This window comes from Pteronotus mesoamericanus, unplaced genomic scaffold, assembly GCF_021234165.1.
Source record: "Pteronotus mesoamericanus isolate MK-2021 breed Mesoamerican mustached bat unplaced genomic scaffold, CSHL_Meso_final scaffold_371, whole genome shotgun sequence".
Classification (NCBI taxonomy): domain Eukaryota; kingdom Metazoa; phylum Chordata; class Mammalia; order Chiroptera; family Mormoopidae; genus Pteronotus; species Pteronotus mesoamericanus.
The window spans coordinates 1369724-1395321 of record NW_026555314.1 but is presented as its reverse complement, the minus strand read 5'-3'; the positions used below and the strand labels follow the sequence as shown (position 1 = coordinate 1395321).

The 25598-nt window shown below is 56.2% G+C and overlaps 1 protein-coding gene across 5 annotated transcripts; it reads right to left on the bottom strand.

The window, feature by feature from the left end:
• Nucleotides 1–25598, bottom strand: PPM1F (protein phosphatase, Mg2+/Mn2+ dependent 1F). Of its 5 annotated transcripts, none has more exons than XM_054592730.1 (9): nt 25536–25598; nt 24530–24628; nt 19966–20214; nt 14941–15086; nt 10361–10563; nt 9577–9765; nt 7708–7851; nt 5297–5390; nt 1–3940 (listed from the first exon to the last, which is right to left on the bottom strand). In XM_054592730.1, the coding sequence occupies exons 3-9, from the start codon at nt 20160–20162 to the stop codon at nt 3561–3563; spliced, it is 1353 nt and encodes a 450-aa protein (XP_054448705.1). In that variant the 5' UTR covers nt 20163–20214; nt 24530–24628; nt 25536–25598; the 3' UTR covers nt 1–3560. The 5 variants fall into 5 exon arrangements, with proteins under 5 accessions (XP_054448705.1, XP_054448702.1, XP_054448703.1 ...); XM_054592727.1 differs by having other exon boundaries at nt 25491–25588; XM_054592728.1 differs by lacking the exon at nt 25536–25598 and adding an exon at nt 25480–25531.

The following is a 25598-nucleotide window of genomic DNA, read 5'->3' as shown; positions in this document are numbered from 1 at the left end:
AACTTGTGGTTTATTGACACAGCAGCCCTGGAAGGAGACATCCTTTTCTGAGACATGTCAGGGTAAACAACCATCCTGTCTTAGAAAAGACACCCCGTCCCCCACAGAACCTCACAAAACGTGCACAGATAAACCTTTGGCAAGGGTGGCACAGCGTGTGAATGGCAAAGCTCGGCAAATTTGGCAAAGCTGTGGAGCCTTAGAGAAGCAAAGGCCCCAGGGGCGGCCGCTTTGGGTTACGGGCAGAATCAAACTGAACAGCTCACTCTGCACAAGCCCACCCGGCTTCGGTATAGCTGGTGTGGAGGCTGGGCCTGGGAGTCATCAGAGCCGAGCCCGCAGCCCCAGGAATACTGCTGAGGTAGCTGGGGAAGGGGTGAGGCCAGGACTACAAGTGGACTTGGGGAGGACCGGGGGTGGGGGGGGGACAGGACTGTGGCCAAAAGCTAATCCAGGACCTCAGCAAGCCCGTGCTTCTCCCTGGGGCCCCGCATCCTATTGCTACCTCCCTAAAATGCACCCACTTCTTAGCCCTGGGTGCTGAGGACAAGCTGGGCTGGAGAAGCCACGTGTTCACCTCAGGATTTCTGCAGGTTGGTAGCTTGACCAGCTGCCCTGGGGAGCCCAGCTGTGCCTGCCCTTCTCCCAGGCCCTCCCATCTCAGCTGACTGTCTCTCCCACCCCTGCTGGCTTGGGATCAGCTCTACCTGTAAAAGCGGGGCTAGAATTCTCCAGCTTTTGTATTCCACATAAAGCGCTGGCTGGCATCAGTAGCTCATTCTTTTCCAACCCACTTAGTTTTAAGAATAGACTCTAGTAATACTTAATCACCCCCTCCCTGCTGGCGGTGGGGGAAGGGCCCTCAGCACTGGCAGCTTCTCCAGGATGTGCTGGGCTCGCCCCAAGGGCCCCCCTGCACCTCCAGTATTCCAGGAGCTGCTGCACAGACTCAGTGCAACACTGTGCCCTAAAAAGGGGAAAGTGAGGCCCAGGGAGGCACGACGACTTAGTGAGGTCACATAAACTGGGGCTTGAGAAGGGGGATCAAGGTTTCCAGACCAGTGTCTTGGCTAGGGGCCCTCCTGGGACTGTGGCCTGAAGAGGAAGTGGACCAGGGTGCTCGGAGGTTGAAGGTCTCCCAGTGGCTCCCCCTGCAGCCCAGCCACGGTGGAAAAGACCTGCTCTGTGCCTAGGCGCACAGCAGACAGCAAAGACCTCTGCTGGGGTGAGGGGTGGGGGCTTTGACCCCAGCAGCCTGGTGCAGGGTTGCAGAGGCAGCAGGACAAGCCTGGAGAAATGTCCTGGTGAGGCCTCAGGCCAGGACACAAATCAGACATCAAGTGGTGTAATCCAGACCCCACGCAGTGACGCTTCTCTCTTGGCAGCAATCAATGGAATAAAATTAGCAAAGAAGAGAAAAACAAGCCATTGCTCCCTCCTTCCACTACGGTCATGCCCTCAGGATGCCAGGCTGGTAGTGAAGGGTGGGGCCACACCCAGCCTGCAGCCCGCCTTGTGCTGGGAGGGGCCAACAAAGGGGCTTCTGGCCCCCAGGAGGCAGCGGGGCCTTCAAGTTAAATGGGGTAACACATGGTCATGTCAGCTGCCAAACATTCTCTGAATTGCAGTGATCATGTTTAGGATGCTTTTTATCACGAGGCCCTAAGCAAGGCATTGACCAGAGGGCCTCGGTGTCTTCATCCTGCTGTAGGGGAGGGGTAAAGTCAGCCTACAGCCGGCGCCCCCCATGGCTCCTTCCCTTCCTCCCCTCAGTGCTGCTGGGAGCAGGGGGCTCCCTGTGCAGACCTTTCTGGGGCCCTGCCTGTGCTGCGCCCCCGCCACCCTCGCCAACATTCTGCTGAGGTCTTCTCTGGCTCTGAGAGGTCACTTAGCCACCCACCATCCTTCCCAGACTGCCGGCCTGGACCTGCAGTGGCCCGGCCTACGTGGCAAGCCTGGGTCCTACCTGGGGCCCTCACCTGCCTCTGCCACTTCTTATTCCACACAGCAGCTGTATCACCCTACTTGATGGGAGCTTCACCTTCCCAGGGCAGTAGGGGACACGAATGAGCTCTCACACAGGCGGGCAAGGGTTGGTGCAGACAGAGCAAGGCAGTGGAGGCTGCCAGCTATTGGCAGAGCGCGGGGCAGGGGCTCGGCGAGTGGGACAGACTCCAGGCTGCGCTCCCGCGGCCTCCAAGCAGACCCACAGGCTCCATCAGACTTGCCAGAGCCTCTCAGATGTGTCTCTGAATGAAACCAATCCAACTATCAACATACAAGACATTCTGGAACATTCCAAACAGCAGCAAGGACCTGCCTGCTCATGGAGCTCAAACTCTCAGCCTGGAGTCCAGCCAGGTACCAAGTGGCAGGGCCAAGGAAGGATGGATGACAGGGACCACGGTCACGCTGAACTCCCGGAACTTGCGGTCTGGCCTGGGCCACGCTGCACAGCCCACATTCTTAGGGACCAACCGCTTCGCTGCCAGTGGCACATCACAGAGTCAGAAAGAATTCCAGGAAGAATTCTAGCCTAAACCATCCACTGCAACAAAATCACTCCTGCTTTTGGGGAAACTTAAACATGCCTATCAGAACCCACCCCAGGCCTGGCAGATCTAGCCTTTCCTACAACTGTTTAAGGCACTTGAATGGCTTATTAACACTACCTGGAAATGTTTTTGTTTCGATCTTGATTTAAGGAAAAAAAAAATCAGTAATACTGCAAAAGAAGTTTCCTCTAAAAAATATCAATGTTAAGTTTTCTAAGGAATAAAATAAATGCTAAGCTCTGCTTAAGTTATTAGACACAACAGGTCACCTTGGCACTGACAGAGCAAAGACAAACCTGAAATACTGCTTCCAATTGGACTTCTCCTGGGGAGGGGGGAGAAAAACACAACAGACAAGTGCAGCATCTCTGACCTCCCCCTCCCTGGGTGTGTGGGGGATGAGCAGGGCTAACGAGGCCAGGGCCACACGTCACGGCTACCATGATGCAGGCCAGGGACAGCTGCAGACCCAATCCCAGATCCTCCCGTTTGGGAGGTGAGCTCTGCCAGCCAGGCCCCCCGGGCGTGTCTGCGGACACACACCCTCCCAGCTGTGGCCTACGAGGAATGATGAGAAACCTGCGCTGGGCGCCTGGGACGTGCTTGTAAATGCCTGTGGCTCCTGGGTCTGCCGAAGGGCCCACACACAGCGTCCCGCTGCCCCACGCACAGGCCCAGTGTCTTTGGTCTGACTGTAGTCAGTGACTGTGGCCTCTGGTTCCACCTCTGCCCCTTGGGGAGCAAGAGCCAGTACAGTTCCCAGGTCATCTTCGTTTTGGTGAGGCTTCCTTTGTTCTACTGCCTGTCATGAGCGAGGTGTGACACCCACCGTCCCGTGCAGTTCCACAGTGGTCAGGACGGGCCGACGCAAGCAGCACAAGGGCTCAGGAATCCCAGGGGAAAGCACTGCTAGGGTGGTGCCCGCCTGCCCACCGCTACCTGTTGGGTCCTAAGACATCTGAGGGGTAGGGTCACAGGGTGGGGACCACTGGGGGCCTGGGCCTCCTAGCTTCTCCATGGAGTGTTCTTCTCTGGCTCTGAGAGGTCAGAGGGCAAGTCCTGGCTTCTCCTTTCTCGTTGGGAGTCCCCGGCCCCCTGGGCCCCACCCTCCAGCAGGTCTTGGGGGTCTCTGAGGAAGACTACCATGACTGTGATGTTGTCATGGGAGCCCCGCTCCCGGGCAGCAGCCACCAGCTCTTCAGCGACATGCAGCCCACAGCCCTGCTGCCTGACCAGGTGGCTCTGCACAAGGCCAGCGACCTCCTGGTGAGGGACTACATCAAAGAAGCCATCACAAGCCAGCAGCAGGTAGTCCTCTGTGCCGGTCAGCTCCCGGGAGGCCGCGTCTGCCTCTCCGGACACGTAGGGCTTCTGGAAGACATCCCCTGTACATGGGAGAGAAGCACCCGGTGTCAGAGAATCGGTCTGCTGGCGGCTCTGTCCATTTTGCCAGCCTGGCCTCACTGAGGCCACCCCTCCTTCAATACCCATGCTCATGGGCAAGGACATAGGGTGAAAAGTGAACGTCACGTGGAGGGGATGGGGGATTTATCCTGGTGTCCCTGAGGGAGGAGTCAAAACCCAGGAGGGTCGGAGTTCAGCTCCACAAAACCACTTTCTCACTCCCCGTGGAGCAGGGCCCAGAGCGAGCGGCCCAGGACGCGGCATGGGCGATGGCCCCGGCCCTCCTGAGCTCCCGACAGCGCCCCTCAGACACCTGCCAGGCTCCCAACCAAACACGTTTCCTCCCTCACACCTGCCCTTGCAGGCCCTCAGCTTGGAAAACGGCACCACAATCCCCAGGTCCTTACACCCAAATCTGGGGGGGTTTCCTGAGATTCTCTCCCACACCCCACATCCAATCTGTTAGGGAGCCCTACCAGCTTTACCTTCAAAATGCAGCTCAAACTCCCCTCCCCCCCTGGTTTCTATAGTTCACATCACCTGAGCCCCTCAGGACTTCCCTCCCCCCAACCCCCTCCTTCTGCTCTTGCCCTGACAGTCACTTCCCCAAGGAGCAAGAACCAGACCCCTGACGTCCCTTACACGGATCTGCCCAGAACTGCCCCTCCTTGGAAGGGAGCCCGGCCCCCAGTTTCCGTGCGGAGAGGCCCGCCTCCACCTCTGTGCCTTGGGGTGCGCGGGGACGCAAGGGCAGAAGCCACAGGGAGAAGGGCTATGAAGAAGGCAACAGGTTTGGCAAGAAGGACAGATGTTTCAGGATGCTGGAGGGACAGACGCCCCATCGCTGGGGTTAACAGGAAGGGGGTGATTCCTAAGTATCTGAAGAAGAGATGTGGCTGTTGAGCCCCAGACTCAGGCCCGGCAGCGAAAGGATGCTGAGAAAATAGGAGGTGGCAGGTGAGGGACGACTATTACTTCAGAATGTGAAAGACAGAAAAAAAAATCATCAGCATGAATGGGGGGGAATAAACCTCATTTACGGAATATTTAAAACTTATTCCCAGCTAAGCAAAGGTCTCCTTCTAGATTTTTTGAGCAAGTGTTTCGACAAGGAGATAACGACACATAACTTGAACCAAAATTATCTGTGCAAGATGGAAGTTTCTAAGGTGTCTGTGCTTGGACTCTCCAAATGCCCTTCACAATCTGGTTGTTAACACAATCCTGCTGACGACAGGCACCTTTTCAGCACGTGGCACTGCTGTCCACAACAGCTGGGCCAGAGGCCAGAGGCCTGAGCCCTGGGTGACCGTCTCTCCCTCCCCTCGCCTCCTTACCAATGGCTCTGGAGACGGCCAGGGTCCCGTTGACTCTCCAGCAGTCCATGTGAGACACGAAGCCACCCAGTGCTTCGATGCGCTCCTTCTCGTCCTGCGGGAGACAGCCAGAGTGGGGGCCTAGGCGCCCGACGGGGCAGGGTATCCAGCACTGCCACCCGGGAGGAGATGAGCTGGTTTCTAAGACAGCGCTGGGAGCCACAGCTCTTGAAAGATGCCCAAATGAGGCTTTAGTAACACAGAGAGAAATTATAAATAACCTAGTCGTCCTTTAGTTGCAGGAACGGTTAAATGGGTTTTAGTGCAAACACAGGCAGGCCACTCACATCCACTGACCACCAACCCGTCCCTGAGAAGTGTTTCAGGGTCAGGGACGTGCTCGTGAGGCAACAGAAAGAGCACGAGCCCTGGGGTCAGATGGCAGATCCCTCAGCTGCCTCCCTTTTTGTGTAGGACCCTGTCCCTTCTCTGTAAGCTGCTGGGAGGAGACCAAGCACATGCTACATGCGGCCACTTGGCAGGGCTGGGTGAAACCTGAACCAGGCCCTAGACAAGCCCCGTGGCCTTGGGTCCTCATCCTTCTCCTGCACCCGCAGACCCTGCCTGGCTCCCAAAGGGCTGCAGTGCTCCGGGCCTGAGAGGGCGAGACAGAGGCCCAGTCCAGCCATGGGCCCCAAAACCACTTTGGTTCTATAAACTCCCCCAAACAACAGGTTTCCACACGTGAGCCTGCTGTCTGAAGGGAGGTAACAACACTGTCTGCTGCTCGATGAGGCTCGGAAGGGGTGGAGCCAGGTCCAGGCATGGCCATCTGTCCTTGCTCTTTGCCATGGTGTCACACTGCCGAGCTCAGGCAGTGTTTGGAAAATGCTGCCTAGGAAAAAAGTCCCCAGTGGGCCTCAGAGGAGGTGCTGGACAGAGCTTCCATGGGTGAGGTCGGTGCGTGCAGAACCGGCACCCTGAGCAGAGGTTTGTGTCTCGCACTGACTGGGGCCACAGTTCACCTGACTGGTTGTCTTGGGATAGGAAGGCCCACCGGAAAGCAGGCACTGGAGGCCCAGAAAGGACAGAGAACATCTGCCACTTCCTGGCTGTGCTTTGGGCAACTTACTTAACCTCTCTGGGCCTCAGTTTTCTCCTCTACACAACGGGGAGAGTGTATGTAGGAGGCTGAGCACAAGCTGGGAGGCTACGGAACACTGTCATTCCTGGCTGTTACGATACTCCCTGCAGTGCCTTCTAGAAGCCACAAAAAAAGACAGTTCCACACAATTACATAAAACGAACACTTCCACGTGGAAAAGCCCATAAAGAAAAGAATTTGCAAATCACTGCACAGGCAGGGAGCCAACTTCCCTAATGCATATAAGACGTCTACAGATCGGTAAGAAAAAGAGCAAAAAGAGCAACAGTTCAGGACAAAAATGGGCAAAGGACAGGACAGAGTGTTCTCAGGAAAGGTGACGTACATGATCTTCAGCGTTTGCAAAGATGCTCAAGCTGGTTCCTTAACAGAAATGCAAACCAAACAAAGGCCTTCTCATCTCTCAGACAGAGGGACCCCACACAGCCTGAGGCGGGTAATGGGGCAAATCTGTACCCTGAAGATATATCTGACCCTGAACAAGGAAATGCTGTAGTGTTATTTACTGCTACTTTGTTTCTAGTATCCAAAGACTGGAAAAAAAAAAAAAAAAATTTCAATGTCCCTGGAGGAGAGATGGAAATGAACGGAACTGCACCAGCCCCAGGATAGGGCGGGAGCAGTTCATGTGCGGCCGTGGACCCCCAACCAGGCGCACGGGGCGGTGAAAACACCCGCGCAGAGCAGGCCTGCAGGCACCCCCGGACACGAGAACTCTCCCTCTCCCACCTCAGAAGACAGCACACCTCTGTGAGATACGGTCTGAGAGGGAATGTCATCCTTGTTTCCAGGTGAGAATCCCGAGGCACAGGTGGGTGACTGACCTCAGGTCTCAGCATGGCCCAAGCCCCTGAGCGAAGCCGTAAGCCGCGCTCCTTCCAGCCCAAGCATCGCCTCCTCCCCGGAGCCCTCCCTCCGGTAGCCCAGATGGCCGCTCCTTGTCGGCATGCACGACAGGGCCCTGCACTCTGACCCCATCTCCTGGGCTGTCTGCTGGGTCGACAGCCCCGCACCCCCCTGCAGCTCTGGGCAGCATGTCACTGTGACAGGAGGGGCTCGCTTGGGACCACTGGCTGTCAGTGTCGCAAGCTTTAGGGGACCTCTCCCTGTGGAGGAGCACCAAGGGTTTCCTGGGAAGATGGTCCCTTTTACCTCCTAAGCTGCCTCAGCAACCCTTGGCCAAGGCTCCCTGACCACCTGCGTCCCTCACGGGCCCAGCCCAATGGGGCCAGGGGGGTCCCAGGTGTGGGTGCAGGGAGCCCCTTACCTGTCGCTCGGGTCTGTGTGGCTCCATCAGCTTCACCACCTGTCCCTGCTGTACCAGGATAACCTGGGAGTCCCCGAGCCAGGCGACGTGCAGGGTCTTTCCCGTGATGAGTGCGCACACACCTGTGGTTCCGCTCTGCAGTCGCTGTGAAGAGAGAAGGCCGAGCGGGGTGAGGGGGCCATGCACCCACCCGACAGGCACCGCGGTCCAGGCCGAAGGACTGCTGAAGAGCGCGCAGTCAGAGAGGGGAAGGGGCTGCCGGGGCAGGACAGGCACAGGGAAGGCCGCGGCATTACGCCGCCTGTGTGACCTCATTCACACCAAACTCTGGAAACAGAGCATCGTCTGTTGTGTCAGAGAGCAGAGGAGTGGAGAGCAGGAGGGCGGGAAGACAGGGCAGGAAGAAACTTCTGGGTTGAACATGTCTGTCCCTGTGAGGATTTCACAGGTGTAGACACAGGTCAAAAATTATCACATTGTATACTTTAAATATGTGCAATTATGTGTCAATTATATCTCAATAAAGATGTTTAAAACTAATAAGCTAAATCAAACATCTGCTTCAGAGAATCCTTTCTCAACTATGAGGCAGCCCTGAGCTCGGCGCCTTCTCTGACCTCCCAGGGGTGACAGTGGCCAGGAGGGCTGAGGCATGTCAGGGTTTCACCGGCTCCCGGCTCCCCATTTTAGATGCCTTACAGTTTCCTGTTAAGTCTGGCTTTGCTGAGTTCTGTCCTATGCTCATAGCACCTGAGGATGGGGCAGCCCCCGCCCCAAGCCCGCACCCCATGGCTCACCAGCCATGTCAACTGGGCCTCAGTTTCCCAATGTCTAAAATGGACCTGATCTTAGTATCTACCCCACAGGGCTGCGAGGGAACCCACTGAGAACACAGGTATGGTTCAGTGGTGGCGGTAGGGGGTGGATGCGTTCATTCTTCTTCCACTAACAGACGCCTCGTCCCTGTGTGGCTCCAACTCCCAAGGGAAGAACACTCCCAGCGGACACAGGCTCCTGCTGAGACCCTGCCCGGGAGAGCAAGGGGAATGGGCTGTGTACTAATTGTGCATTTTGTTTTCTGTATTGTACGATGCTCGGATAAACCAGGGGCCTTGCTAGTCCTGGAGAGAATCCCCACCCCCACCCCCTGGGCCAGCTAACTCCTAAAGATAGCAAACGTCTTCCCCAAGAGCGCCTTTCAAACACAAACCAGCAGGTCGGGAGCCCATGTCTTCAATCCTCTCCTTTGGCTCTCATGCCGGATCAATGTTCCCCTGGCCCGGCTGGCTGGGGACTGCCCCTGTAGCCCAGAACCTGTGGAGCTGATTCCAACTAGCCAATCCTAAGCTTGCTGTGACCTGCTGGCCCCGCCCGCCCATGCCTGCCTGCAGAGACCACAGTGAAGGCTATGACCATGCTTTCCTCTCTTCCTCTGCCTCCTGACCCATGATGGGGCGCTTCCCAGGTACCGCTGTGGCATGGTATCTCCTTTTGGAAACTATAAGTAATAAACTGCTCTTTCCGGGCATTTGTCTCCGTGTCTGTCATCGTACCATGCTCGGTTAAAACAAAATCCCGGGCACATCTTAGCACAGCCAGCCCGTCCTGCCCCATGAGGCCGCCGCACCCTCTGCAGTGGCGCAGGTCCACGCTGCAGCAGGGCCACGCTTTATGATGCTTCTATGCAAATGAAAAACAACCCCCCTTGGCTGTAAGAATGAAATGACATGACTGCCAGCAGCATTTAGTGAGGACCTTCCAGCACCACCAACCACTTCTATTTCTGTCCCTCTGCAGGGGCTGGGCCTCTCTGATGCTCGTGGCAACTAGCCCCCAAACTTCCCAGGAGGCCGGTCCACTTGTTCTCACCTCTCGCTTGGCTTTCCAGAGGAACATCTCATCGGTGCGCCGGAAAGCTTCTCTGAGGGCTCCCTCAGGGTCCGTGGGCAGCTCCGCCTGGCGAGCTGCGTTGGTGTGTACGTGCACAGCAGCGTACCTCGCGGCATCCACTCCTCCGTGACCGTCAAACACTGCAAAGTAGGCACGGTCCACGGGGTCCTGGTGGCGAATACACTGGGAGTCACTGCCTGCGGGCCTCATGCCTGACCGAGGCTGTGACCCAGCCAGAGGCGCTCATCAGGTGCTCACTGGAAGGGCCAGGAGGGCTCTGGAAGAATCAGCATGGCCTCCGCCCTCAGACAACCCTCCAGCGTGTCAGGTCTACCTTCTGTACCAAGCTGCTGGGCACATAAGATGTTTTAGGCAGCTCCCAGTGCCTCAGGCAGAGCAGGGTTCAGCAACCATGAGTCCAGGTGACCAGAGTGCCCAGGGCTTCCCCTTACCATGGACTTGGGAAAACCATTTCCTGCCTCAGTCCGTCAGCTGGGAAAACAAGGTGGCTACGGCTGCCCCGGCCCAGAAGCACCAGGACGATGAACTGGGCCTCCCAGACTGCCTGGGTGTGCTTTGAGAGATGTCCAGCACCTTGGCCTTTGGACGGAAGCTGCAGGCATCACTCCTGCCTCGGCTCTGGCTAGAAGCTCTGCTTGGCACCCAGAGGGGTTCCCACCCCTTGTGCAAGCCCTCCTCAGCTGTCCTGACTGGGGACACTGCTCTCATGAGCCGCCTCAGGGCCTGGGAGCGGAGCACTCACGGACAGGCCGAAGAGCTGGTTGAAGGCAGGAAGGCACACGTGCCGGTCCTCCATCTTGCGGCGAGTGTTCCGGATGGCATGAATGGAGACCAGCCACTGCCGCTGCGGAGCCCGGGTGGTCAAGGGCACCTGCTTCTGCCACTGGCTGCATACTTCCCACAGCCGGTTAAAGAAGCCCCGCGCCAGGCCCTCGGCGTCCAGCACTAATGGGCAAGGAGGAGGGCTGTGAGCCGAGCATGCGCGCAGGCCAGCCGACGTTCCACTCGCTCTCGCTGTGCCCCTGCTTGTGGCCACTGCAGCTCTTTAGACAGTCCCTTCACAGGCCTGCACAGGCCCTTCCAGCCCGCCACCCCCTGGGCACACCAGCCAACAGACTACATGTGACAGGTTGTGTCATCAGCAGTGAGAAGTGTCTGGGCTGGCAACAGGCACCGAGAGCCTGCTGCCCCACGGCGGAACACCTCCACTCACGGGAGCCCACGCCGAGGAAATAGCGGAAATACACCAGCGGTTTGAGGGCAAAGTACAGAACCGCTTGTGATTTTGCATTAATTAGAAACAATATATATCCACAACAGTGTAAATTACGGTCTATCCTTTTGACAAAGAATTAAGTGCTGCTATTAAAATTGATTTTCACTACTAAACATGTAACTGCCACTGGCTAAGCAACTGCGCCCCTCGGCATTTATCCCAGAGAAAGGAAGGCTTTGTTCACACAGAAACTTGTGCCTGACTGCTCACAGCAGTTTTCTATGTAATGGGTGAAAACTGGAACCGGCCCAGACATTCTTTGATGTGTGAATGGTTAAACTAACTTGGGTGCTTCACGCAACGGAACACCACTGAGCAGGGGAAGGCAGCGCTACTGACACACACAAACCTCAGTCAATCTCCAAGGAATTATGCTGAATGAAAAAAGCCAGTCCCCAGAAGTTACATCCTGTGGGATTCCATTTATATGCATTCTTGAAATAAAATTATATAGAAATGGAGAAGATTGGTGGTTATCAGGGGTTGGGTAGGGGCGGGGGGTGTTAGGTGGCCAGACAGGGGAACACGAGGGAAACTTGCAGGATGAAACTATTCTGTATCTTGATGACGTCAGGATCCTGGTTGTGATATTTTGCTGTAGTTTTATACGACATCACCACTGGGGGGAACTGGGTAAAGGATGCCTGGCATTCCGATGTGTTATTTCTTGTACCTGCATGTGAGGCTATAGTTCTCGCAAATAAAGTTTAATTAAAAACAAAAATGCACTTTCAGAGTGTTTTTATGTAAAATGCTTATGCCATGACATTAAGGAAAAGCACTGATATTAAAAAATGTTGTTAAAAAATGGATGGAAAATTCCACACAGTTTAATCATGAGTACATGAAAAAGTTCTCAACCACCTAGACCCAGGAAGTAAAAGTAAAAGGCAGGGAGGGCACACAACCACAGCAGCAGCAATGGCTCTCTGCAGGTGGTGGTCTATGGGTGATGTTTTTTCTTAAGTACACTTTTCCAGTGCTTTCCCAATATGCTATTACAAGCGGTAGCCCCAGGTGATGGTTTTAAAATACGGCCATAAATTCTTTGATACTTCTCCCTTCAAGAGTGGGAGTTCAGTTTGCTCCCCTTCAGTGCATAACTTTTTGACCTTAGTGACCTGCTTCTAATGAATATAATAAAACCTAAGTGACTGTGAGTGACTTCAGATACCAGGTCCTAAGAGACACCATGGCTTCTGCCTTACGTGCCCTGTCTGTCTTTGTCTCTCCCCCTTTCAGGCTCCCTTGTGAATCACTGGCTCTGAGGGAAGCCGCCTGCCATGCCATGAGGATGTTCAAGCAGCCCTGTGGAGAGCCCACAGGGCATGGAACTGAGGCCTCCTGGCAACAGCTGTGTGACTGAACAATCATGGAAGTGGAGACCCTGCTCCCACTGGCCTTCGTCTGACCTCCTGAGACCCTAGGCAAGAACCACCTGCTCAGCTGCTCCCAAATTCCAGACCCACAGAAACTGTGGGACAATACTGTTTTAAGCCACTAAATTTTGGGCCAACATTATGTGGCAATGAGTAATACTGTGTACAACACACAGATTTTAAAAGGAAAACTTAAATCCTACCTAAACCTGGCTCTAAAGAAAACATTAACAAGGAACAGATCCAGAGGAAACCTCAGGTGCCACACCTCAAAGACTCAGTTCAGTCTGATGCACAACCCCCCGCCCCAGGACCCCTGCTGACCTGGGTGCTGGTGGCTGGGACAGGGAAGTCAGTGCTGGTTACCTAAGAGGAGGGGCCCCAGGGCAAGTAACTAGTTACTGGGTAGACTCAGGAGTGTCACAGGCCACACCTGAAAAATCTGGGGAATTGCAGAAGAAACAGTTTGTGCCCAAAGGAAGTGGCTGCAGAAAAAATGGAGGCGGGCTGAGGCCAGGGGAGGCATGGAGGGCCTTGGAGTACAGGGAGCTCCAGGGAGGCACTTCTGAGGAAATCCACACAACGGGGGTGTCTAGAATTGGCTGCTGCCACCACGCTCCAGACTTGGCGGCCATTCAGGCATTTGTTGAGAACAGGGTTTTATCAGGTCTGAAATACTCAGGGAGGCACAGAGCACCGTTTCCTCTCTTAGGTCATGCTACCGTGTTTCATCAATGTGTTTAAACTTGAATCTTGGCTCCAGCAAAGGGCAATTACCAATGAGAATGATTAACTACGGGGAGGACTGCCCAGCCCACACACCCGATGCTGCTCACAGAACACACCTGCTCTGCTGGCACCCACAGGAACTGCACACTGGGGAGGGGCTGTTCATGGTTCCACCTGACCCTGCGGCATAGGTCTTAATCATATCTCTGCCCTTGAATGGTAATTCTCATAACACCCACTGACAGCCTTTACTAAGTCCCACTTCCATGATACAGACAGCTGATCAGGCCTGCAGGGAGAGCAGGGGCAGGAGCCCCCATGTGCAGGGATCTGCCGCTGTCAGCCGCCGCACTGCTCCTTCCTGCCAGCAGGTGGCGTCAATATTCTGCCCGGATGCAGGCCGGGCGGGGCCGGGCGGGGCTGGCCGGCGCTGGCGCCCCCCCTGTGGAGGCAATGGCTGCCTGCCACTGAGCTGCCATGTCCGCAGGTGGGGACAGGAGGCTGTGCTATAAGGGAGCGAGGACAGAGAGCCCAAGAAAAGGGCAGGAGACCTGGACAGAAGGGCCTTACTGCAGGGGCAGGCTGCTTGTTTTCCTTCTCTCTTTTGCCAACCTGTTCACCGCTTTGCCTTCAATGCTCCCACTAATGCTGAGATAGTCGGGTAATACAGGAATACCTTGTTTTATTATACTGCACTATACCGTGCTTGACAGATGTTGCATTTTTTGTAAACTGAAGGCAAGACACCCACCCCCGCCCACCACCCCCACCAGCAAAAAGATTATGACACTTTACTGCAGTGGCCTGGAATCAAATCCCCAATTATTTCAGAGGCATGCCTGTAATTAAGTGACATAGGGGAGGTGTTAGCAAAACCAATATGTAAGTGAACCAAAACAACACACTGTATACCTTAAACTTACACAATGTAGTATGTCAATTCTATCTTAATGAAAAAATAATAAAGTAACACGGTCAGATAGAAAATGGCAAAGGAAGGGGAATCTGCTGAGGCTCCCACTACCCCGATGACCAGGCTGGGCTCCGGGACCCATTCTGTCTCCTGCGCCCCAACTGGCCTTCAGCCCTGCCTGCGTGTGGCCTGAGCTGCACTTTTCCCCAGCAAGCATGGAGCGACCGAAAGCTGGTGCCCAGCCTGGCCCACCACACACTCTGCCATAGGCCACTGCTGAGCAGCCCTTGCTTGTTGGATGGTCCAACATGAGCCGACATTTTGGTGAAATATGATAGAAAGGAATTACTAAGAAAGTGAAAGAAGACATGCAAAATAAGGGCCCTGCCTTTTTAGCGGGAAGCTCACTCACTGTTTTTGGGTCCCTCTTGCCATGTCTGGGGGCTGCCCCGCTGACCACTGTCCCAGAAGCAGGCTGCCTCCCCAGGCTCTCACCGAAATCCACTGAGTCTCCACCTGATGGGGTTGGGTCAGCACAGGCCAGGGGCCAAGCTCTAGCATTTTCTACCAGCTGGACATCAAGGCTGCCCCTGGGGACCCACTCCCACGTCAGCCTCCTAATTCCCACATCACCATGGGGCGATGCTGGCTGAGGCAGAAGAGCAGAAGCGTGACAGAGTCAGGACCTTCAGGTCCTCCCGTTTGAAACAGGCGACACCCTATTCACCCCCTGGCTGTTCTGAAGCCCAGTGAGTGACTGCTGTGCTCCCCTGCTGATTTCAGGCTGTAAGCGCTTTCCCTGTATCTTGATCCTACCCCCGTCATGAGCACACACGCATGTTGCCCCTTCGAGGTTCTCAGCCTTGTGCTGCCATGACTGCCTTTCCTCCAGTAAAACAAGAAAGAAGACGGGAGCCAGGTGAGCCCTGCCTCCTCCCACACTGGTGCTCACTAGCGGCCTGTCCCTTGTCTGGCTCGCAAGTCTGTTGCCTGCTAAGCCTGGGGTCCCAAGAAAGAGAACTCACAGGTCACAGGGGCCTTCTCCTCCTCCACTTCCTTGTTGTCTTCCTCCTCCTGCCTGGGCAACGTCCTGAATTCAGACAGGTCTGTTTGCAGCAGCTGGGAAACTGCTTCCTGGGCCAGAGATGAAGCAAGTGGTGGCGGAGCATTCCTGGGATGGGAGAAGTAAGTGAATGGGGGCAGCTCCTTGGCAGAAGCCAGCACTCCAGCGCCGGCCTGAGCCCTCCAGGAGGAGACCTCAGGCCCCCTCCACCCAAGGAGACCCCCCTGGAGGTGGCAAAGATTCCTTTGTGGGGCCGTAATGAGGTCAGCCTCTGGTCCTTGGGGAGCTGATGTCCACAGGGCACCATTTGCTGGGGCCTGTGCTATACCAGATGTAGGTTGAGGCTGGTGGGGACAGGGTATCATACACTTGTCAGCTGTGTCCACTGGCCTTCAAGGCCAGGCCAAACTGTCCAATGTTCAGCCTGATGACAGGTGCCTGGTCACCAAACCAGCTGGGGACCTCTGGGTATGGGGAAGCTTATGGGTTGAATTGTGCCCCTGAAATTCCTATGTTGAAGTTCTAATTCCCAATGCCTCCAAATGTGACCTGGTTTGGAAATAGGCTGGTTGCAGGTACAATTAGTTAAGATGAGGTCACCACAGAATCAAGTGGGTCCCTAATCCAATAACGCTGGTTCCTTTTCAAAAGGGGCAATTCAGACATGGACACACACATGGAGAACACCGTGAGAATGAAGGCAGCGACCAGAGTGATGAACTTACAGGCCAAGGTGGCCAGCAACCACCAGAAGGAACCAGGCCTGTTGACACCTTGATCTCAACTTCCAGCCTCCAGAAATCTGAGACAATCCATTTCTATTTAAGGCATCCAGCCTGTTTCTTCATTATGGCCACCCCAGGAAACAAATCCTGGGCTGCGCCTGGAAGACTGGGCAGTGCATGGCCCAGGGGGTCCGTGGTCCACCACACCAGCTGGTACAAGGGGATGCTGGGGGAAGGGGTGCAGGTTTCAGGGCACTGGGAAGCCGTGACCTTGGTGTGTTTTAAAGAGGGATGTGACATGATGGGATAGGCTTCTCCCTGGCTGCTCCATTCAGGGTGGATTGAAGTGTGAATGCTGTGAGGCCAAGGCCCTAGCTAGGCAAGGCCTGGCGCTGGGCAGGGGACCGGAGAGGTTCCATGTCTATAGTGAGTCTCAGAAGGCCGAGTGTCAAGAGGCCTGGGGCTGATGGGCACGTGGTCTGGAGACGGGGCCTCTATGGGGATGAGGGCTACCGCCGGAAGGAGCGCGCCTGGGCAGACAGCGGTTGGGGGGCTGGGAGCAGCTGGAGAGGTGGCCACCAGGGTCGTGGAGGAACAACTCTGGGAAGCAAGACTTGGTTGTTTCAAAGGTCAGAGCCAGGCTACCCAGAACAGGGCTGGGGGGCTGGCGTGGACAGGAACGGGAAAGCAAAAGGAGGTAGGAAATGGGAGCCTCGAGCGCAGGAGAAGAGGGACAACTGGCAGCTCCTAGGAAGTCATGGGGATGGAAAGACTGAGGCCAGTGGGGAAGGGCTCTCAAAAACTAGCAATAGGAGCGCTTTTCCATGGGCTCTCTGGCCTGCCCCTCCCCGCCCCCGCCTCGGGGCTGGCTCCCACAGTGGTCTTGGGAATCCCTCCCTGGCTCCCCCAGGCACAGAGGTTGTTACCCCTCATGCCCCTACAGTCTCGAGAATATATCCTGACCCCAAAATCTGTCTCCCCACCAGTGGGGGGGGGGTATGCTCACCCCCATGTGCCTCTCTGAGGGCTGGGAGACAAGGCCCAGGGCGGGTGCCCCATCGCTCTCTGCTGGGCTAGCACAAAGGGCTCCACCCTGACTGTAAGGACCTCCCAACAGCCGGAGGATGGCTCATGTCCCTTTGGGGCTAGGCATCTGTGGCGTCTACAGATGGCCTTAGGAATCTACTGGGATGAATGAGAGGGTGACTGAGGGGGAGAAGCCTCTGGAACTGCCTTTGAAAACCAGCCAGCCAAGACATGAGAAATGAGTTCCTCTGCCATTCGGGGATTTCCTGCCCACCACTGGGTTTTCCTTTTTCATAGCAGGAAGAAGCGGGGCCTGTTCTCTTTGCTCCTGGGGAGGCCAAGCTGTGCCTTCCTGCAGGCCCTCTGAAGTCCCATTACTGAGGCCACTGAGCTTCCGGCCACTGCGACCCAGACAATGCCTGGCTTTGGGCCCCAGGCTCCCTTCCTGGATGCTTCTCTGGCCTCATCCAGGGCCCCGCCCACCACACCCTCAGGCACTCTGGCCTCACTCAGGGCTCCCAGCGTGGCCAGAAGAGGCCGTGAACTGGACGGGCTGTGTGCGAAGGCCCAGGGACCTGTTCAATGCCCTAGTCCTGCACACCTCGGGGATTTTCAAGGAATTCCCAGTTTGGCAGCAGAGATGAAAACACACATAAATAACGCAGTGTAAGGTAGGCACTGCTTGGGAACCTGAGATGTGACAGGGAACTGCAAACAAGGGGAAAGACAGGATGTAAATAACCACACCCTTGAACTCAGCAATCTGACTTCCAGACCGTTTTGTAAAAGATATCACCTACAATCTGAAAAAACTCCATGGACCAATATGCATGGGGCCCCTTCGGCCTCAAAGCCCGTGTGTTCCAGCTCCAGGACGGAGCCTGGTGGGAACGTGTGTGGGGTGCTCTGGACAGTCACATGCAGTGTAGACAACGTGTGAACATGTGTCTACATACAAAAGAAAAACTAGAAAAGGGCACAAATAACTGAAAATAAACCCATGGAGATGGCTGGAAAATATGACTTTAAAATATTACTGTTTAAGGAAATTTAAGGTGGAGTCACAGAGGCATGCACCACCCCCTCCAAGGGGCCGTGACCCTTGTCTCTTCTGACTATAGGGATAGTGTCCTGCCTGCGCTGTCATCCTGCTAATTAACAGGGTGCTCATTTAACACCTGAGCCCAGGGCCTGCTGCCACCTCCCTCCCTCTCAGCCTTGCCTGTTGCCAGGGCCTCGAGAAGCCCCGCTCAACCTCAAACAAGTCCTGCCTTTCCCCACATTGAACTTGAGACACCCGCGTTCCACCATAACTAACACTTGACCCCACAGGCCCTGCACCCCACAGACTCTGCGGACCGACTCCCCACTTCTCTAGCTCAGGCCCCTCTCTGGGCAGGAGAGTGGTCACTTGCTCCTGCTCCGCTACCCTCCTCTTCCTCGCCCCCTGCCATTTCCACTGCAGTGAAGCAAAACCAGCCTCACCGTCCTTGATCCTCCCCCTCCCGGCACGTCCCTTCTCTGAGCCCTCTCCTTCCCTGACCCGGGAACTGGCTCTCAAGTTGGTGCCCCTCCTCGGCCCCAAGCTGTGGCAAATTCCTCTTCTAAGGCTGTCCCCCAGGCTGGCTCCCCACCTTGGTTCCCAGCTTGGTTCTCTCTGCCCCCGCGGACACGTCAATCCCAGCTCCGCAGGGTGCTGGGTCCTCTCGCTCTCCTCAAGCCCTCGTCAGCACAGACGCCGATCCTCCTGGGCTCGCCTTTCCTGCCATGACCCCTGAACCCCAACGAATGCACTGTGGCTGCTGGGAGGATGACCTTTGCGGCCCTGGGGCCCTGGATTCCCCTCTCCCGAGTGCGGCTGCTGCGCCTGGCCAGCCCGCGGTCCCCCCATCGTTCGTGCTCCTGGCCCTGAGCTGCGGGAGGCAGATCTCTGGGAGCCCTCTCTTGCCCTGCCCTCCCATCTCCCACACCGCCAACACCCATCCGGCATCTCCAAAGTGGCGCCATCAGGTCCCAGGCCCACTCCGCTCCACCTGCCTCTGGAATATTTCCTCAAAGCCAGACAAGCTGGCCACCCCCTTACACATGCCTTTCCCTGAGGGACATGGTTGCTGGGCATTTTCTCCTGAGCTCCGTGGGACCGTGGGGGATGCTGGGATGGATGTGGCTCTGAAGCAGGCCTGCACCCAGGAGCCTTTGTATGCAGCGACCCAAACTCCCACACTGCAGCTGCACAGGCAAAAAGAGTGGGTAGCTCTGCTAGGGGGGTGGGGGGCTGGAGCTGACCTGCGGCACACGGAGGCCAGGGCCTCGTCCTGGTTTTAGGGGAGATGCAGTGACTAGGGATGATGGGTGTGGTCCCCCAGGGGAGGATGAGGTTCACAAGAATGCCACATGGCCTGCCAGCCCACTCGCCATGAGCATCCCCTTATCCTTCTCGAAATTTGCTATGCTCCTCATATCCCCTTCTGTGTCGCAGCTTCCTCATCCCTGTAGGGTAGCGAGGCCTGCATGATGGGCGTGTGGCCAGGCCCTGCCCTGCCCTAAAGTGGAGGCCCTGGCCAGTCTCCTAACCCATCTGGCCTCTGTCTCCCCATCTGTGAAATGGGACAGATATAGGATCTACTCCTTAGCACCTGTCATGAATTGTGTCCCACAAAATGATATGCTGAAGTCCTAACCTGAGTGGTTCACAATGGGACCTCATTCCAAATTAGGGTCTTTGCAGGTCATAGTGGAGCAGGGTGGGCCCCATATCCAACAGGACCAGCATCTTTAAAAGCAGAGAAGACACATGGAAAGACAGAGAGAGACTCCCGTGAAGACAGGCACATGGGAAGAGGCCATGTGACAACGAAAGCCAGACTGGAGTGCTGCGTCTCCTGGCTAAGGCACACCAAGGGCCACTGATGACACCAGAAGCTAAGAAAAAGTCTGGAACAGATTCTTCTCGACAGCCTCTGTTTGAGAACACGGCCCTGCTGACACCATGATCTCCGACTTCCGGCCTCCAGAGCTGAGACAATTCGTTTCTGTTACTCTAAGCCACCCTGCCTGTGGTGCTGTGTTATGGCCGCCCTGGGAAACCAACGCAGCGCTGTCACAGGGATGCATGTAGTGAACCTAAACTGCACAGGGCAGGGTGTGTGGGGTAAATGCCAGGTTCAAGGTCGGACACATGCCATGCCTCTTCCTCCCATCTTGCGCTGTCCCCTCCTGGAGGGTACAAGGCCTACCTGCTGCTCAGGAAGCCCACCGCCAGATCGGCTAGCTCGCCCTCCACCTCCTCCTGGCTCAGTGTTGTTCCTGGGACCTTCCACGGCAAAGGGCTCTCTGGGCTGAGCGGGGCTGGGAAGTCGCGGAGGAACTCGTCCAGGAAGCTGGGGGTCTCCTCTGCCATCTGGCTGCTCTGCTCCGGGGCTCCAGAGGCCATGCCCAGAGCATCCCGAAGGGGCCTGCAGCCAGGGTTCCAGTCAGGCTTCACACTAGGAGGAGACATGAGGTTCAGCAAAAATAGGGGGAGCATTCGGCACCCTGCTGCGGGGTCTCAGGCCCTGGCGTACTGACTGCCTGGTGCCTAGCTATCTCCTGCACTTCCCAGCATGCAGGGCAGGGGCCGCACCAGGCCGGGGCCTGGGCGGAAGGGCAGGGCCACCCGGATTCATACATAGTTCCGGGGGCCCACAGTTCAAGTGGGAGTGACACCCCTGGCTGGTCTGATCTGCGAGAGGATGAGGGGGAAGCTAAGAGAAGCGGCTTCAGGAGATGGGGCCAGAAGTAGCATCTACATAGATGTCCTGAAGAAGGCAGGCGTGCTCCTGGTAGAGACAGCCAGTGTGGCCAGTGGTGAGCAGGAGAGGGACACTAGGATCTGGCCACTGAGGCAGGTGAGGAAGTGATGGCACCTAGGACCCAGGGCATCCAAGAGGTGAGGAAGTGATGGCACCAGGTCTGTGAGCCTAGAAGTGGTACCCTGAGGGGAGAAGGGTCACCTGTAAAAGGAAGAAAACGGCCTGGACAGAATGGTGGTAGGGCCCACGTGCAGGAGCAGACTGGCCCTGGGGAATTTCAGAGGTGGACCAGGGAGGGAGCAGGAAGGGCTCCCCAGAGGCTGCGGGGCACCCCGGGGTAAGGGCAGTAGGAAGCAGAGGGTTAACTCAGGACAGTCGGGGAAATTTCAAATGTGGTCAAGGCTAATATGTCCTCTCCAACAGGACAAGTTCAGGCCTCCTAAGGCCCGGCTGGAGGAGAGGCACTGGGTATGGCACAGGCCACTGACCCCACCGTCTCAGACACAGCTCCAGCCTTGTGGCTCTTCCTTCCAGCAACCTTAGGAAGACGGAGGGCTTACTAGCTGCACCGCTGGGAGCCAGCATGAGCCCTCATTTCACAGATGGGGACACGGAGGCTTGGAGAGGGGCAGCCCTCTTCCTGAGACTGGGTGACAGGGTCATAGAGGGATTAGGGAGCCCAAGTTTGTCGCTCCCCTTCCCCCAACCTACTTCCCTCCCATCTGGAAGAAGGTGTCACTCACCCCTATGCTCCACCCCAAGGGGGGGCTCCAGCTCCTCTCCCCCACCTCACACCTGTCCCCCCTCTCCTGGGCCTGCCAGTCTCACTCTGTACGCCCGTCAGACACCCAGACAGCCCCACGGGCCGCTGGGCTCCTGCCTCCCACTCACAGCCCTGCCGATCCAAACAGCCCCCGACGTCTTCCATTTGCTGCCCCTTGGGCATAGCCTCTGCCCCCAACCCGTCCTCAGTCCCACTCAGGGGCTGCAGCCGGTCCTCTCCGGGCCCCACTCCCCCGCCCACAATCTCTCCCTTCTTCCGGAGACAGGAATCAAAAGTCAATTTTTAAAAGTAGACATACAAAAATAATATAGAAACCAGGCCACTAGTAATAGGAGGACATGAAGACAGACTTAAGTTTAATTGTTATGCTTCAATTTGCTCACCAGTAGAAGTGAACACAATGCAGCCCCAGGTTATGACAGCAAACAGGTGGAAAAAGGTCAAGAATGCAAGCTAAAGAAGGGAGACGGCTCACTGCAGTGTAACCACCAGGGTAAGACTGAGAGGTGGGGAGATCAGGAACGGCTGGGAGCCCCATGCGGTGGTGAGGGTCAGCTGTGGAGCAGGACTGCCAGGCCACACCACTGTCCACAAACACAACACCCAAGCCAATGAAAACAAGAGGACAACAGGAATTTCCCAGAAGGCTTAGACACCCTTGGGCAGAGATAGGGGCCTCCTCTGTATTCAAACCCAAACTGCCCTGGTCCCAGAGGAGAGAAATGTAAGTAATGCAGAGCTGCCTCGGGCAACAGGGGGCGCCCCAGTTGGGCTGGGAAACGCTGAGCCCACCAACAAATGCTCCAGAGGCATTGAAACCTCAGGATCCACATGAAATGGCAGCATGCTCACTGACCTCCCCACAATGCACGGGAAGGACCCAGTTTGAGAATCATGGTCCACAGTATAAAACACAGAGTTCAAGGCCCTTCACCTTTGACCTGCTGGTGGTGGCTCCGCTGGATATTTTGTAATGTAGGAGCCTCCAAGCCTTGGGATAGTTTTCTGTGTCTGGGTTCCCCTCCACCCGAAGTGGGCCAGCTTCCCTGGGGGTTGGGGGCCCCTCCTCTCTGCACTGCAGCACTGGTCTCTGCTATGTCCCCGCTCGCCACACAGGGGGCTGAAGTCATGTGCCCTGTGTCCACTGCCCCAAGTCCAGGGTCCGGCATGGGCCTGAACGGCAGTCGGAGTGGGACACGTGTGCCGCAGGGAGGTCTGAGGGTCAAGGCAGCACAGGAGTGAAAAGTGCTCATGCGCAAGCTTGGCCTGCAGCCTGGGGAGCAAGCTGGCTTATTCTCAAGCTGCTCAACCTGCACCCGCCGCTCTCCTTCACTAGACAGGTGGGTGGCCCAGAGCCACCCTGCCCGCTGAGGACCAGCCAGGCTTGTTTCTGCATCACCTAGAGGCGGCGAGTTGCATGGAGAGGAACCAGGACACTGCTTCCGTTCCCTGGGGCCCCGCTGCTTCATGACTTACGATTAATTTCCTTCCCTGCCCTTCCTTTTTGCAGCACACTCCCGACTCTGTGATGGAGTCATACGGATATGAGCAAAACAATCCCTGCCCTTGGGAGCCCAGGGCCTAGAGATAAAGGCCTGAGGACGGCAGGAGAGGAATTTCCCAACGGGAGACCCAGCAGTGGCCCTGAGCTATCACAGGACCAACTGAAAAGAGAGACTCAGTGGCCAGGAGGCAGGCAACGGGAACAGGCAGTGTGGGATGAGGTGGTGCTGAGCCTGAGGCAGAGATGTCCCAACTGGGGATGGTGGGGAGGGGCTCAGGAGGGACTTGTGCATGAGTCTGTGCCAGTCACCGAACACCAGGGGCGAGTATGGAAGGGACACTGAGCCCCCAGGTCCAATGCCACCTGCCTTGACCAGTCCTGCTACACCTGGCTCCTGGAATGAAGCCCCTCCACACCGTTCATCAGCGGGCACCCAGGGTGGCCCCCATGCCAGTGCTGCCAACTAACATCTGCCAGGGGCCCACAGGTGCCGTCACTGCTTTGAGCCCTCTTCCGGGACCACCTCTTTTCACCTCCCAACAGCCCACTATTATTTCTACTTTACAGGTGGGGGCTACAGCATGAGGGCCAAGTAACTCGCCCGGTGTCCCTGGGTGGGGTTTATGACTGGCTCCCAGCTGTGCCAGAAACCACACCTACCCCGCACCAGCCACCAACCCCAATTCAGTCTCCCACAGCGCTGGTTTTCATTTCTGTGCCCCCTGCCCTGGCACAGCCCCCCACCTCCGTGTTTTGGTGCCTTACTGGTGGGTGCCATTCCATTCTGCCCAGAGGCCTCTCTAGCCAAGCTCTGCTGAAACCGGAACACCTTTGGAGTCCAGCCCTCTGTCTTCTGTGTCTCCACAGCACTTTTGCTGGCATCTGACTTGTAAAAAGTCCCTTTTTTCTCCATTTAAAATATTTCCCTCTACTTTACTAGTTTTGACTCATAAGCTCAACTAATGCTCATTCGTAAAACTGCATATTTCTAGGTCTGGACAGAATACTTGCTGAGTCCTGCCTAACTTTAGAGATCCCCGTGCAGAAAAAAAGAGCAATCTTTAGGAAAGCAAACGACATCACTGTTACACAAGTATTGTATTCATTGTTACAAAATTTTTCTGCAAATGGAGAACCTTATTTCTTCTGAATAACAACTGGAAGAGTTTGTAACTGCTTCCAGATTTTATATATATATATAGTAAAATATACACAACATACAATTTATCATTCTACCCATTTTTAAGTGCAGTTTTGGGGCATTAAGCACAGTTACACTGTTGTGCAACCACCACTTTTTACAGGCTTGACTTTCTCACTAGACTATAAGCTTTCTGAGGTCAGGGAGCCCGCCCATCCTCTCCAGTGTTAACAAGGCCTTTGTGCATGGCAGCAGGCCCGCATGATGGCAGAGGGAAGGTGCCAGTTCCCTTCCACCACCAGTGGGTGGGGTGGGCTGAGATGTGCAGCCTGAGGTTTGGAACCTTCAAGGAGGAAGCTAAGACACTCTGCGGAACATGGTGGGCAGCCGACAAAGGTTTTAAAGCCAGGGCTGGCTTCAGGAGCTACCTTAAAGGAATTCTGCAGATGAACTTGTGGGGAGGTTTACAACTCTCAAAGCGCCATTCTTTTTGTGTACCTCTTACAACGATGCAGAAAGTACATGCTGTTAGGTCACATTGCAGATTAAGAAATAGGCTCAGGGACAGTGAGCAACCCACCTAAGGCCACTAAGCTGGACTCAAATGAGATCTTCAAACGTCCTTATCAGGTCCACCTCGGCGGCAGTAGGAAAAGAGTGAGATCTGACAACAGGAGGCCTATGAGCAGGAAGGCCAGAAGTGAGCGGAGATGACCTCAGAGTGCTGGCCCTCACAGCCCATCTCCCAAGGGGGGGCACAGCTCCACCCACAGCGCTTGAATGCCATTAGGCCATGTGTTAGTCAGGGCATGGGCCTGGCTGGGTGGAACTCTGGAGGGGAGGGGGTCCATCGCCACCCACTCTGTCAAATCCTGCATTAAAATCCTCACAATCAGGTACCATTTCTGCCTATCGCATAGAAAGAGGTTCAAGGGCTTGCGTGAGGTCACACAATTGCAGTGGTGGAGCCCATGGTCTCCCTGCCTGAGGTTCTATCTCACACTCGTCCCGCTAAAGTTGCAGCAGCCCAAACACTGGCTTTAACTAAAACGCCTTAAATAACACTTGGGGGAGGGCCACGGGTGGCAGCAGGCCACGGGTGGGGGCACGTGGGCAGAGAAGCAGTCCTGCAAAGGTGCAAGGGCTGGTGGGGCGGGGGTCTGGGCAGTGGGACCCGCCTAGATACTCCTGGGGAGTGGGGTGGGGAGGGATCGAACTCCGGAAAATGGGGGTGCTTCACCCCTCAGCACCCCATTCTGCTTTGGCCCTCAGTCCACACCTAGCATTGGTTCGGCCACACCCCCGACAGGCCAACGGCCTGCCAGTTCTGCACCCCCTTGGCTCCTCAGCCCGCCCAATTGCCCGCCTAAGGTTCCTCAGCAGCTCCTCCCGCTCTTTAGCACCCCCCCGACTCGGTTCCCTAACCCTTCGAGTCTCTCCGTCTCGGCCTCCCTGCCTCCCCTGCCCCCCATCCTGCCCCCTCTGGATCCTCAGCGGCCCGTTTCACCCCTGCATGACTAGGGCCCCCACCTGATCCTCACCCCAGCGCCGTCAGCCCCGCAGTCCCGCGCCAAGGGTTTCCTCACCCCCAGGTCCCCGCGGGCCTCACGTGCCACTCTGCCGCTCCGCGAACAGCCAGCCGCTCCGCC

Bases quoted from the DNA above. Each gene is read 5' to 3' on its own strand.
- PPM1F (XM_054592730.1), bottom strand. From the start codon at position 20,162: ATGGCCTCTGGAGCCCCGGAGCAGAGCAGCCAGATGGCAGAGGAGACC. The intron at 9,766-10,360 runs GTGAGTGCTCCG...ATTCGCCACCAG, and splicing joins ACCAGCTCTTCGGCCTGTCC to GACCCCGTGGACCGTGCCTA. The intron at 5,391-7,707 runs GTAAGGGGCTCC...TGTCTCCCGCAG, and splicing joins CACACAGACCCGAGCGACAG to GACGAGAAGGAGCGCATCGA.